We start from the raw sequence: 14,833 nt of genomic DNA on the forward strand, positions 1-14,833 counted from the left end.
GGTCCGTTTAGGTGCTGTGACCAGGTTAGGACCGAGGGACGGTTCAAAATACATTATAATACATAAAAAAAATCATGGATTTTGTCCACGACATTGTCATGGCATCCTTTGACCAAATATATTTCACTATACCAGATAGACAGAAACCAAACGTAAACAATCAAGCTCTGCTTACGGATGAAAAAAATGGTATTATTTAATCGCAGCTGAGAGGTATTTTCAACTAAAGCATTTCAGCAATTAATATTACTGAAATCTTAATGTAGAAGCTTCCTTTAAGTCACATAGGAAGGAACACGACTGTCCAGTCCATGTCCAATGACCAATCACCAAAAACATTAGTAGCAACTCCACAAACTTTGTTAGATTTATACTTGCGTGAAACCAATATGGAAAACTTATAAGTAGGTTTAATAAACTTAAATGATTTAAACGACATTATATCTAAAGAAATTTAAGAATTATTCCATATCCAACAATTTTTTTTACAATCGTTTTGATTGACTGTCCTAGTTTCAGCCATGGATTACTTTGATTGTGTTTTGACAGGTTTATACCAGAGTTTCACCGGGCAGCAATATACGAGGGGTGTAGATTTTGAAATCTTAATCGACCCCTCTTCAATTTGCGTGAAACTTTCTCCTAAGGGGTAACTTTTGTCCCTGATCACGAATCCGAGGTTCGTTTTTTGATATCTCGTGACGGAGGGGCGGTACGACCCCTTCCATTTTTGAACATGCGAAAAAAGAGGTGTTTTTCAATAATTTGCAGCCGGAAACGGTGATGAGATAGAAATTTGGTGTCAAAGGGACTTTTATGTAAAATTAGACGCCCGATTGGATGGCGTACTCAGAATTTCAAAAAAACGTATTTTTCATCGAAAAAAACGGGTAAAAAAGTTTTAAAAATTCTCCCATTTTCCGTTACTCGACTGTAAAAAATTTTGGAACATGTCATTTTATCGGAAATTTAATGTACTTTTCGAATCTACATTGACCCAGAAGGGTCTTTTTTTCATTTAGAACAAAATTTTCATTTTAAAATTTCGAGTTTTTTCTAACTTTGCAGGGTTATTTTTTAGGGTGTAACAATGTTCTACAAAGTTGTAGAACAGACAATTACAAAAAAATTGATATATAGACATAATGGGTTTGCTTATAAACATCACGAGTTATCGCGATTTTACAAAAAAAAGTTTTGAAAAAGTAACTTTTTGCGTTTCTCTTTTTTTCTTCGTCCGTGTCTGTCGCGGGTGACCATGAATGGCCATGATCGATGACGACCAACTTTTTCATAACTTTTTTTCGTAAAATCGCGATAACTCGTGATGTTTATAAGCAAACCCCTTATGTCTATATATCAATTTTTTTGTAATTGTCTGCTCTACAACTTTGTAGAACATTGTTACACTCTAAAAAATAACCCTGCAATGTTAGAAAAAACACGAAATTTTAAAATGAAAAATTTTGTTCTAAATGAAAAAATGACCCTTCTGGGTCAATGTAGATTCGAAAAGTACATAAAATTTCCCATAAAATGGCATGTTCCAAAATTTTTTACAGTCGAGTAACTAAAAATGGGAGAATTTTTAAAACTTTTTTAGTGTTTTTTTCGATGAAAAATACGTTTTTTTGGAATTCTGAGTACGCCATCGAATCGGGCGTCTAATTTTACATAAAAGTCCCTTTGACACCAAATTTCTATCTCATCACCGTTTCAGGCTGCAAATTATTGAAAAACACCTCTTTTTTCGCATGTTCAAAAATGGAAGGGGTCGTGCCGCCCCTCCGTCACGAGATATCAAAAAACGGACCTCGGATTCGTGATCAGGTACAAAAGTTACCCCTTAGGGCATAGTTTCACGTAAAGTGCCTAATGGAAAGTGAGGACAAGGCACTCAAAATGCAATGCCACTCACAGTTGGTCACTCAAAATTTACCAAGCGTTTAAATGGAAGGTGTTCATTTTTTGACAAATCCTATGGAAGAAGTAGAGATTGTAAGCACCTTATCTGTAAGATCTTGGAGGTAAAGTGCCTAATAGAAAGTGGGGACACGAGAAACTGAGAACCCAGGGATTTTCTGTCAAAAAATTGAGCACCTCCAAGATCTTACAGATAAGGTGCTTACAATCTCTACTCTTCCATAGGATTTGTCAAAAAATGAACACCTTCCATTTAAACGCTTGGTAAATTTTGAGTGACCAACTGTGAGTGGCATTGCATTTTGAGTGCCTTGTTCTCACTTTCTATTAGGCACTTTACTTGGAGGTGCTCAATTTTTTGACAGAAAATCGCTGGGTTCTCAGTTTCTCGTGTCCCAACTTTCTAATAGGCACTTTAGGAACAACCAGTGCCGGTGCAGGTGCAGGAGCTGGTGGTACCGCAGCAGCAGTACAGTAACACTCCTGGCTGGTAACTTTTTTTTTCGTACACGGTTTTGGGAACCAGTTTTATACCAGCTTTTTGGTTGGCACACCTGAGAAAAAGGTTAAATCAGCGATGTTCAGGGTCATAAAATTCAAAAATATCGTCGTTTTCATGCTGTCTTGTCAAATTGATTAAATTTCTTGCATTTATTTTGTTGTTGTTCAGCAACTTAGTATTGTGGAGATTTGTCGACTTCGGCTGGAACTCTCCTGACACTCCTCAGCCAAGCTCCTCCTCACTCACAATAACATTCTGATGCACAGCCTTGTCATGGTCATCCTCTTCATCGTACATCAGATGACCAACAGAAGGACCACGGAGCATACTAAAATAGCAGTGCTGCATCACTGACCAGCATGCACCGTCCGACGTCCGAGAAGCGTGGACTAGACAACTGATTCTGTTGTTGAGAGCAGGAAGGGTCTTTTCCAGCCTGGCCAATTTCAACGAGAAAAAAGGGGAAGAAACATGCATTTTGTAATTGTGCATTGTTACGGAGTGCTAAAAGGGGTCAGGTTGATCCAATTACGGGTGAACCTGCGGGGATGACCCAGTTTTGTTTTCGGATGCAATCGAAAAGTGTGTTAAAAGTGAAGCAACCGGAGATTTATTGGTTCAGGTCAGGATTTTGGAATTAATTTTCTTTCATCAAGTTGATTTGTTAATTTCATGGCACAGCAGGTGGTGCAGCAGCACAGTAACACTCCACCTCAATCGGGTACAGTGCCTTGTCCGGACCATGGAAGTTAAGAACCGTCGTCATGGTGCCCAAACCGCCAATCTGAACGTCCATTTGGAAGCCAATTTTGTTAAACTCCCACGCGGTGGCCTTGATGGCACTCAGAGGAAGCTGAAAAACAAAAACAAATTTCTTTAAAATTTATCAAATCATTTTTTCACAAATAAAAATAACTTACATTGGTCAGCACGGGAACCTGCAGCGGCAGGGTCGTCTTCTTGCCGATATAGAACTTAAGGCACAGCACATCGGTCGGTGCGATCGCCCCTCTAAAGTAGCTCAACTCTCCCTTGGGGTTCACGTTGGAAAAGATGCCACGTTTGCCGAGCGCTCCACCGACGGTCAGTGCGAGAAGAAAGGCGACAACCGTCCAGAGGTGCGCGTTGTTGAATGCCTTCATCTTTTTTGGGGAGAAGAGTTGAGTTTGGATGCGAGAAAGGACCTGGCTTGCGAACGAGCTCTGCTTATCCGTTTTATACCAGTTGGTGGCTTAAAAATACCAGGAAAAGCGTTATTATAGCATGATTGCGTTGAAAATCTGTACAATTTTGAAAATAATTTGAAATTACTAAAAATAGGTTTATATCCTTTATTTTAAATTAAAAGATTAGGCATTTACATTTTCAGTTCCTTTTTGAAATCTGTTCCGATTTCATGAAGCACAGACTGTGCTTTAGAATGTTTTTTCGCCAATTTCAATACAAGATAATTTATTGCTCTTTCTCTTCACCTTCAATGATGCGGGTGGCTCATTTTCGAGATCCAAGAAAGAAAATAATGCGAAAAAAATCTGAATGGTGCAACAATAACGGGAAGTGTCGCTATCGAAAAATATCAAACACAATTTACAGCGAAATAAAAGATAACTGAATTTAAATGTTAAAAATTGAGAAAATGCTGTTCACCATTTCCACAATAGAGCAATTCTAGCTCAAATCAGGATTTTTTCTGGTACTTTTGTACCCGACCCTCTCCTATGTCAATGAAACTTTTCTGACATGTTATCCTATGCCTATATAAGCCATTTTTGTGTTTATGGAGCCAATAGTACTCGAAAATAACATTTGAGAAGGGCGTAAGTTATTTAAATATGTTTTATTTTGCAATTTAAAAATCACTGCATCTCAAAGCCGTTGCATCGTATCAAAAAGTGGTCGAAGACAAACTTGTAGGAAATTGGACGGGCTTTCCGAAAAAAATACACTGAAAGAAAAATACAAGCCAGTTCTATGAAATTTTTTAATTTTTTTAGTTTAAAGTTCAATTTTAAGGCGATGTCACGATTTTTTTTCGCTCAATTTTTTTGAGGAAATATCCTAAGATATTACAAAAAGACTGACGAAAACTACTGGATGGTATGTCTCTCCTAAAAAAATACAAAAATCATTTGCTAAAACTGTTTTTTTGAAAAGTGGTCCATCTTTTTTTTAAATCAATAGTGGGAATCGATTCCCCAGACAATTTTAGATAAAAGTCTTCATATTGACCATTGGTTATAACATTGCTATAGACATGAAAAATTCGGTGAATAATTTAGAAAAGATTTTTAAATTTATTTTTGAGTTTTCACGCATTTTCTTTGTATAGATTGTTCCTTAAACAAACTAGCAGCTTTAAATATTTTTTTTAGTTTTTGCATTCTAGAAAACATTAGCAGTTCTTGAAAAACATCATTGTTTTATCTTATTGTACCAAGTGTTACAAAAATCTTAAATCATATATATTAAAAGTTATAAAAACGAACAGTGTTGTGTTAATCAAATGTCATTATTAAAAGAAAGATTCAATAATATAGGGGAGAGTGGGGAGACTTGATCCCTTTTTTTTGTATCGCTCATAACTCTGTCAATTTCTCACAAAATTATGAACTTTTTGCATGAATTGAAAGCTTACACATTCAACTATGTTTGGCTGATAAGGGTATTTCACCAGATAAACTCTTCGAATCATGCCAAGCGTTTTAAAAAAATATTTTAAACCGGCATTTTCAAAATGTTGGGGGTAATTTGATCCCCCTTACAACATTTTGAAGAAATCTTAAGGACAATGTTTCTTATTCATCCAAACTTTTAATTTTCTATTAGTTACAGCAATTTCACATTAAACCTGTACGTTTGTGTTCAAAATATAACAAGTTTAGCATGCAAAATATTTAAAAACTTAAAATTTTCTTTTTTAGTCCAAAATTGAGCATGTTTACAAAAGCTGGTAATTTTTGTTTACAAAGCTTTTGAAAAATGGTTCAAACTGCAGTAAGTTATGTACAACTATACTAAAGGAAACTATGTACGAAAACCCAGCCCAATTATTTAATCTTGAGGCTGATTCCAGTGACTGTGAAAATGCAGGGATCAAGTCTACCTAAACGCACTTTTTTAAACAATTGATTGTGAAAATAGTATGACGATAAATTAAACGTCAAATGCGTAAGGGTTTTGGAGTTGATATGTTTATCAAACAATTCATGTATAAAAAATATTTTTTTGAGTGTTTTCTATACTTATCAAAGCAAAGAAAAAAGATCTCTTGGAAGTTTTTTGCAGCACTTTTTAGAAAAATGTGTGTAACTCAATCTAAACATTTTTTTAATTTTTTTCTTTGTTTTCTACAATGAGTTTTAGTCAATTTCGCACAACTTTCTAGAACAAAGCTAATTGTTTTACCCACATGTTGACGAGATACAGGCTTGGGTTCAAGTGTCGCCGGGGATCAAGTCTCCCCACTCTCCCCTATATATTTAATTCAAAATAAATAGAAATATTATTCATCCGATTTTTTTAAATTTAATAGATGTTGTTTCGCCATAAGTATCATTCATAAATCAAGTTATATTTTCATTTATTTCTGTGAGATTTTGTATTGAATACAGAAAAATCAAAGTGCACTTAAAAAATGGTGTCATATTGCCTAAAATGAAAACAAGCAATTTCTATAAATAATAATCAAAGCAAAAATAAAAAATTTCGATATCTATTTGGCGAAACGTTCCATTCAGCGAAATGACCTTCGGTGAAATGGCCATTCTGCGAAACAACTTTCGGCAAAATTTACCAGATTCCTGAAATTTCATCAGTGTGGTTATTATATGCCTTTTGTTTTCATATTTTAAAGAGATATTTTTTTTATTTTGCATGCAGATGCAGATTTATTTATATTTTTTGATTTTTTCTAAATCAACGAAAGTCTAAATATCAAAAGGACTAGTATGATTTGAATAATTTATTGAATCATAAAGATAAGTATTGATTTTTTTCACATTTCATCACTTAGGCCGTTGCAAATATTTTTCAAAGCTTATGTCGCCCCCCCCTCCTTCAAAATTGGTCTGACAAATCAGGGGACACAAAAAACATGTTTCCAAAAAACTTCAAAATTTCCATGAAAATAGAAGCCTTATCAACTGAAACCAATTTAAAATGCATTTTTCGGCATTGATAATCATATTTAGCATGTTTGGGCTTATTTAAAAATGTTTTGAATTTTCATGAAATTGCAACGTACAGCACCGCAAAAATTTTATTTTTCGCGAAAAATAAAAATTTCGTCAATACTTAGATATTTTGGAAACTAATGATGGCAAAATAAACCCCCCCCCTTCCACCCCCCTACCCCCCCCCCCCACCCGACTTTGGTCAGAGTCGAGGGACATAAACTTAAAAAAAATTGCAACAGTCTTAGGTGTCAATAATAATAAAATAATGTCTTAGAATTTTTTTAATAAACTGGTCACTAAAATCCCCTTTCTTTTCTCATTTGTATGGTTTGTTGAACAATTCTTCCAGTGATTTTAAAATGTTTCAGTAGAACATCTTGGTTTTTGTTATTTATTTGAATTAAATATTTCAATTCAATTCAATTAGTTTTTATTAGTAAATAATCAATTCACAATTTCGTAATTCTTATAACCTAATAGAGTTTTGGAGTTCCTTTCAACTATGATTTGAACTATAATTCATTTTGATGTAATTGGATATTCTAACAATGGATTTGGCAAGAGAAGGAAAAATAAAAAAAAAACCTTCTAGATTTACTAAGGAAAATGATAGAAATAGAAAAGCTTAAAACTAAATCACAGTATGTTTTGTCCATTGACGTCGAAAAACTTCGCTGCACAAGGCAGCTTATCCGTTGTAGATGTACTTCATCATCAGCTCACTGAGAGCTTGGAATTGTTCTGCCTTGTTCCGGCAGGCACGGAAGCGCGTGAGCATCTCTCCAGCAAGAGCGAAAAACTCGGGAAGCGTGAAGAGGTCATCTCCGGTGACGTCTGCTTGTCCCGGTGAAGTACCACTCCCAGAAGCGGCTACTCTAGCGTACGAACCTCCCCAACCGGGAGGGAACGCTGGGTTGGTCGATGGAACCGCTCCGCCGCCAGCTGCTGCAGCGTTCGAGCTAGATGTCTTTGGAGGTTGGCGGGACGCTGGCGCTTTCTTCTTCTTGTCCTGCTCCTCGAGGTACTTTTTCCGCGCGGCACAGCCACGGAAATTCGCCGTGTGGTTTCCACCACAGTTCGCACACTTGACGCGCGCTTTGTGCTGCTGGGCGTTTTCCCCCAGCTGGTCTTTCCGCGGAAGATTGCACCTTTCGGTGAAGTGGGTCTCACCGCACTTTACGCACCGGGGTGGAAGATTGCAATTTCTGGAACCGTGTCCGAATTTCTGACAGCGGTGGCATTGAGCTGCGTCGGCCGGATTCTTCGTATAGAATCGCCACGTCACAAAGAAGCCGTCCAGTGCTTTGATCCGCCGTAGGTCCTGGATTTTGACGGACCCGCGATCGAAGTACAAGAGGTACAAGGTGTACGTACCTGTCACCGTAGTCGATTTTGAGAGCACCTTTATCTCTCGAGGCTTTACCTTGACGCCCGTCAGGTGTTCTTCCAGGTCGGAGATCGGGCGGTCCGGATATCCCTGAAGGACGATCTTCACTGGGACCTTCTCTGCAGGATCAAATGTGAAGAATTTGAAGTTTCGCAACTTCAACTTCTTCACCACCAAGTCGAAATGCAGCTTCTTGTGGGTAATCACTTGCACAGAAGTTTTGCTGATTTTGAGACAATATTGGAGTCCCTCAATCAACTCGTCAACATCGTCAGCCAACGTATCCAAAACAAAAATTGGAGGTGGACGTCGTTCCTTCGGAGAGTTACACTTTTTCTGCTTTCCTTGCTTGCGCGCAAGTTCATCATCATCATCGTCGTCGCCAGTACTGCTGCTGTCACTGGCGGTGTTGTTTTCTTCTCCACTCAGCATCTCAAATTCGTTGCTGGTGGGAACGTTGGAAGTGGTTGTTGTCGTAGTGCTGGTGGACTGCTGCTGCTGCTGCTGCTGGCCGGAAGTGCTTCCGGATGCCCGGGTCGATTGTCTCGTCCGTACTGGGGACTCACGTGGACGGTATGACACGTGTAAAAACCTGAGTCGGGCGGAGAAGAATACACCTAGTTGTCAGTGTCAGCCACTTGCGAACTGTCAGTGAGAGCCGCCTTCATTTTTTGTTACTGTTCTTATTTGGTTGGAGCAGTATTGTATTTGAAGGAAAATAAATTTAAAAAAAGTATTTTAATTTGTAAATGTATTTTTGGACGTAGACCGTTCATTCATTGCAAAAGAGGCCAAAAATATGTAATAAACGTTTATTTGTTTTTTTGCTAATTTTTATTAAAATTCAGTTTAAAATATGTTTTCATGAGATATATTTCCTTATGACCATAAATCAAACAATGTTATGTCATACATACATGTGACTAAGACTTATTAAGTTGGTAGTAGTAGTAGTAGTAGTCAATGTGTTACAATATATAAATCGTTCCTTCAGTAGAACCCGAGCTTTGAGGGAAGTGACGCAAATTTTCTGGGCGAAAATGCGAACAAAGAGGGGAAAACGGCGAGCTGGAGGTTAACACGGATAGATAGGAAGCGGAACCGTTTTCGTAAGCCACCGTTTTTCAAAAAAATCACTCTGCAAAACCGGCATCTCGGAAGAATGGTCACGTCACAGCGAATTCACTTAACTTCCTCCTAGAGGGTGACGAGCGGGAATTCCCGGGAAAAATTTCCCGGGAAATCGGCAATTTTTGGACCTCTCGATTCCCGGGAAATTTGGTCGAGACTCCCGGGAAATTTTATTCTTATAAATATCGAACCAAAACTAATAATTTAATCAGAAAAACATTTGAAAAATTCGAAATTGTTTAGAACATTGGATGTTCAATGTTCGATTTTCAAGTTTGAATAAACCAATGCTTCTCTAATCTTCTTATTCTAAAAGTGTAAATTTTAACTTTTCAAACATTTCAATAACTATAATTGAGAGTAACCAAAAAATGTGGACCCCAAAATTAACCTTGAAACATTTTTAGCAGTTACACACCAGGAATGAAATATTTATTATTTCTAAGAGGAAAAACCTTTTCAAGATAAGTTTAATTTTCATATCCTCTCTCAAGCATAGCAAAACTCATAATCTTGTTTTTTTTAATTCTAAGTAAGTCAATTTCGCTGTATCGAGGTTATTTCCTTTTTTGTTGTCAATAAGTCATTTTGTGTTTTGCATATTAAATTATATTTTGAGAATAAAAATCAGGCATTCTTTGTAAAGTTATTGTCCGCTAATTGTGACCATTTAAAGTTGACCTTAAGAGGGAAAAAATCAACTTATGTAATGTTTTTGTTTTGTGTCGTTATTTATCATATTGCAAAAATGCTATATTGCATAGATGGAAAATTATATATTAGTTATTTTTTTTACTTTCAAAAAATCTATTAACAAGTTCAACAACAAGTTTGTGCAACTTTTGAAAAATCACTCAGTGCGAATGAAGATTCGTAAACATTTTAAACTGCAATTTCGAGTCCCAAAAGGCTCAAGAAACGATTTTGTATTTGTAGATTGAGGGAAAAAATCAAAATGAAGGTATAGTTCCTCAAAATAATAAGGTTACTTAAATTAACGTTTTATTGGATTAGTATGAATTAATGTTATCTGAATTCATTAAAAAGAAACGTTTTATCACTTTTCTTTTAAGTTATTGACACTTTTGGCTAGTTAAAAAAAATCCCGGGTCCCGGGAATTCCCGGGAAATGGCAAAACTCAACTCTCGATTCCCGGGAAATTGAAAATCTCGAGAGTCGTCACCCTCTACTTCCTCCACAGCTCGGGTTTTGCATTTTATTGCAACCAGAATTATTTTTTTTTTCTTAATTTATTTTTATTAGGTCCTTTTAGGTGCTGTGACCAGGTTGAGACCGAGGATCGGTAAAAACAATATATAATAAAAAAACAAAAACAACTCCTTAAATTCCATACTTGGAGATCATGTAACTGACGAGAGTTACTTGGTCCAAGCGGGTCCTGCAGGTCTTGAACCTGCCGGTGTATTCGGAGAAAATGCCCCACAGCTCAGCCGAACTATAGAGCACCTCCCCGGCTTCCTCCTCCGTGGCTCCACCGTCTCGTGAGCCACTGCTCCCTTTGCTGCTTCCTGCGGGTCGAGGACGATCCTTTGATTTTCCGTCCGGCACTGCGCCCGGCAGCGGAGGGAACTCCGCCGGCGTGAACGCTGGAACTGCTGGGCTCTGCTTCTCCGCCTTCCTTGCCGGCGGTTTTGGTTTCGACGCCTGCTGTCGCCGCTGTATGAATTCCGCACGCTTGGGGCAGCTGCGGTCCGTAGCTTCGTGGGCTCCAGAGCAGTTGGCACACCGCTTTGGCTGGGCTTCCTGGACTTCGCACTCGTCCGTCTTGTGGGGACCCCCACAGTTGTTGCACCTCCCCTTGAGGTGACAGTTCCTGGTTCCATGACCCAGCTGCAAGCAGTTCCTGCACTGGGTCACGTTCGGTCGCTTGTTCCGGTAGGCCTCCCACCGGATGTGAAATCTCCTCAAGCGCTTGATCTCACTCAGCTGCTTCAAGTTGGTGTACCCCTTGGGGAACGTAACAATGTACGGGGTTTCCTCTGACGAGGCTCTCCCTTTCTCTTGATGGCGTGCACCTCCACAGCATCCAAGTTGTGCGATTCCTTGAGGTTCTTCTTGACGTATTCAGGTGAAGCCGGTGGAAGTCCTCTGACGACGACGCGGAGTTGCCGCTCGCTTCGTTTCTCGTGGGTGTAGAACTCCACTTTGTTCGCAATCAAGTGGGCCCGCGCGGTCTCAAAACGCTCCTCGGAGGAACACAGCAATTTGATCCCAAACGGAGTCATCTTGTAAGTTGGCTTGGTTGTGCACGACAACAGTACATTCCTCAGCTTGGCGTAGCTCGTATTCTTTACCACCAGAGGAGGTGGTTTCTTGGCCACTGGAACCGGTGGGACGCTTTCTTTTCCGGCTGGGTTACCATTGTTATTGTTGTTGTTGTTCTCCGCCAGCGGGCTGAACTTGTTGTTGTTGAGAAGATTCTCCTCTGGGCCATTTACGACAACGGCTCCGTCGCTGGTGGAGTCACGAAGGAACAAGGCAAGGCGGTACTCTGCAGTTCGGCTGAGCTGAGGAGGATCTTCAACGAGTTCAGCATCCAGTTGAAACTCAGCAAGACCTACTCAGATCAATTAAAAGGGATCGGTTTCATGTTGCTGTCATTTGTTTGAAAAAAAATTTATCATTATTTTTATGTAACTTTCATGATTCCCGGTCCTAACCTGGTCTCCGCACGGAAGAGGACCTTAAAAAAATATGTTATGAATTATAAAAAAATTGGTAGAGAAAGTTGCATCACATGAGTCATGCACGATCTTGAGCACTGTTTTGAAATGTGCTGCAAGAAAATTTGAATTGTCAAGAAAGGCAGATGACGACTGACTGGAAATTTATATGGGAAGAGAAATTATCTTGCACAAAAAACAAAAACAACAACAAGAAAATGAATAAGAATAAGAAGTCCTCTTCGCTTCTCCCTCCCAGGTAAAAACGATGGATCGGTGACGTCACTGGGCACGCTCCCGTGCGCGATGGCGGTCGATGCGGCGTTGGTGTGTTTACCTTTCTGCACTCTGCCGGTAGATGAACTTCGCGGGTTTTTCGAGGCCGCACACGAACTGCCTCGGCCACGGCCGGCCCTTGGCATGCTGGAGCAGCAAACTCGCGGGTAAACACGGTTAATTACGGCGAAAAAATCGAAAAGTTTGAGGAGCTCCGAACAGTTGACTGTTGCTGGCTGGTGTTGCCAGTCCCGATGAATTAAATATTTATGTTTTTATATCCGCATTAAATTTATAATTTTTATCACTTTTATTAAAATATACACAGGGTGCTCAGAAAAAATAAGGGGTAGGCGTGGCTGAATGGTTACGCTGTTCGCTTTGTAAGCGGAAGGTTCTGGGTTCGATTCCCATCTGCTCCTATCGAGAAATTATGGAAAGAAGGAATTCTGAACACTTGAATATGAACGAAAAATTCATCAGCTCGCGGCGGGGTTCGATCCCCCGTCCTTTGGGTCAGCAGACAAAAATGCTAACCACCAGACCATCGAGGCTTAGTTGTCTAGAAGGATTAAGAAAGCTATAAGAATCCAAGAAACTTGATTGGAATCTGTGTGAACCTAAGAACAGGAAAATGCAATATTGAATGCAAGTTGAATTCAAGGACACTGGTTGCATAATTGTTAGGCGAATATTGAACTTTCAACACGACCAGAATTTACCACAAAAAGCTTGGTGAACCGAATTGGAAAGCTTCCAAAAATGAATCCAAGAACATACGAAGAATTAAGGACTATAAATAGATTTGACCAGCCGCATCACTTACCACGGTGAATCCTGGCTTCACATCCATCTTACTAACACCCTCAAACCTCACGTGATACTTTGTCGAAGACGCAGCCGATTTAGCGGTCTTCATCACTCAAGTATCGGACTAAAATTCTTATCCACTTCCCCCGTGTCTTACCACTGGTCGTGGCCGGCGCTGTGATTGGCTAGCATGATAGGGACATTTGAAAGTTGCAAAGTGGTGATGATTGGTTCCTACTCTTCATCTGTGGTCCACGGAGCAATTCTTGGAGGTCCTGGTCAATAACAGAGTAGCAACTACGGGTGGACACCAATGCTATGCTATGCTAATATACACAGGGTGCTCAGAAAAAATAACCCCCTCCTCAACAAGCGGAAAACGGTTTATTAGGTTATTTTAACAATCTTTGCCAATTTTAAGCGAAATTTGTATCATTAACCCAACATTGTAAACATTGATACCCAAGCCTAAAAATTGTGATAAAAATGTTTTCCATTCAAAAATTACTTTTTGAAATCGCTAATAACTTTTAAGAATCGATTATTTTTAAGCTTTGATATGTTCCACAAAGTTGTAGAGCATTAAAATTCCAATAAGAATTTTACTTTTGTAAATATTTGGTAGTGTTGATAAAATCGTACAAAAATTAGTTTCTCCATAATTTTTTAAGATTTTTTCCCATACAAACTTCACCTGCGAGTATCAATGGGTAAATTTCTGGGCAACATTCGATATGTAGAATTTCATCTTGACTAACGAGGTACTTGACAAATTTTAGGTTAGAAATTTTTTTATTGGAAAATTCACGAAGAAAAAGTAAAATGATTAAATCTAACATTTATTTAGAAAAATTGGAATTCTCCTATCTAATACTTTTTGAAGATTAAAAATTTGAAAATTGATTTTTAACGAATTTAAAGATCGAGTGTTTCCAGGATTTAGTGACTTCTCATTTTTGTTGTTCTAGTGAATGGTTATTGCAATTTTGAACTGGTTTTAATCAATCAGTATAAGACTGAAAAAAATAATGAGTCAAGCGCAACTGGCATTATCACAAAAAGAAACATAACATAATGTCGTGTTTCTAAAACTTCCTAAACTGCATTTTTTTCAGGTCGAATAATTCACGTTAGTTCTTCCGGTAATTGTTGCGCTCACTCTTCTAAATTATTCATTAGCACTAAAGTTGTGTCCCCCGTTTGACTTCCGGCCTTTGTGTTTGCTCCTAAACTGAAGACAGCAGCGCTGCGGCCATAGTTCAAAACCAAATTAGAATCCCTTCTGCAACAACCAGCTTTCCCACGGCAACACTTTCAATTTGGACGCGTTTCAACGCTGGAGGTGATTTTTCCGGGGCTTCTTTCCTTGAACGAGGTGCCAAAACTATTATTTTAGTTTATTTAGCCTCCGCTACAAAGAACCGGTTTTTTTTCACTATTTTGAAAAGGTTTTGTCCTTTTTTCACCGTCGGACACAAAAAAAGAAAGAATGTGTTTGTGTGATCCCAATTATAGCCCAAAAAGCGACAATGACGAAATTCACCTCTCTTTTTTTTTTGTTGTTGCCGTTGTTGAGAAAGGATTTCCCTTTCGACGTCGCCACCGGAAGGGTACCTGTCTGGCAGCAACAACAAAAAAACTAGAACAACGAAAGGATTCAAGTAGACTTTCATCGCAAAGGGTCTGAAGTCTGCCGGCTAGGACAATGCCAGATGAAATCGACCTTCGGGTGCGCCGAGGCTGTGTTTTTTTGGGGTTACTCTCTTGATCTTTTTTTTCTTCGTCTCTGCCCTGACAGGTTTTTGATGACGGGCGACCTCACAGAAGGTCGAACCCTTGAGAGGGTTACCGGAGGTGCTGTCGCCGCCGCCGCCGGAAGGAAAGGGTTAAGGAAGGGGATTTATAATTTTGTCAACTTAGCATTTTGGAAAAGTCTTAGACTTC

The 14,833-nt window shown here is 38.9% G+C and overlaps 1 protein-coding gene across 1 annotated transcript; it reads right to left on the reverse strand.

Moving 5' to 3' along the window:
* Nucleotides 1–3,012: 3,012 nt before the first annotated feature.
* Nucleotides 3,013–3,628, reverse strand: LOC120428965 (uncharacterized). The gene is made up of 2 exons (XM_039594103.2): nucleotides 3,346–3,628; nucleotides 3,013–3,278 (listed from the first exon to the last, which is right to left on the reverse strand). Exons 1-2 carry the CDS (start codon nucleotides 3,565–3,567, stop codon nucleotides 3,096–3,098), a joined length of 405 nt encoding a protein of 134 aa, XP_039450037.1. The 5' UTR covers nucleotides 3,568–3,628; the 3' UTR covers nucleotides 3,013–3,095.
* Between the last annotated feature and the right edge of the window lie 11,205 nt (nucleotides 3,629–14,833).

The sequence above is a fragment of the Culex pipiens genome, chromosome 3 (assembly GCF_016801865.2).
Source record: "Culex pipiens pallens isolate TS chromosome 3, TS_CPP_V2, whole genome shotgun sequence".
Classification (NCBI taxonomy): domain Eukaryota; kingdom Metazoa; phylum Arthropoda; class Insecta; order Diptera; family Culicidae; genus Culex; species Culex pipiens.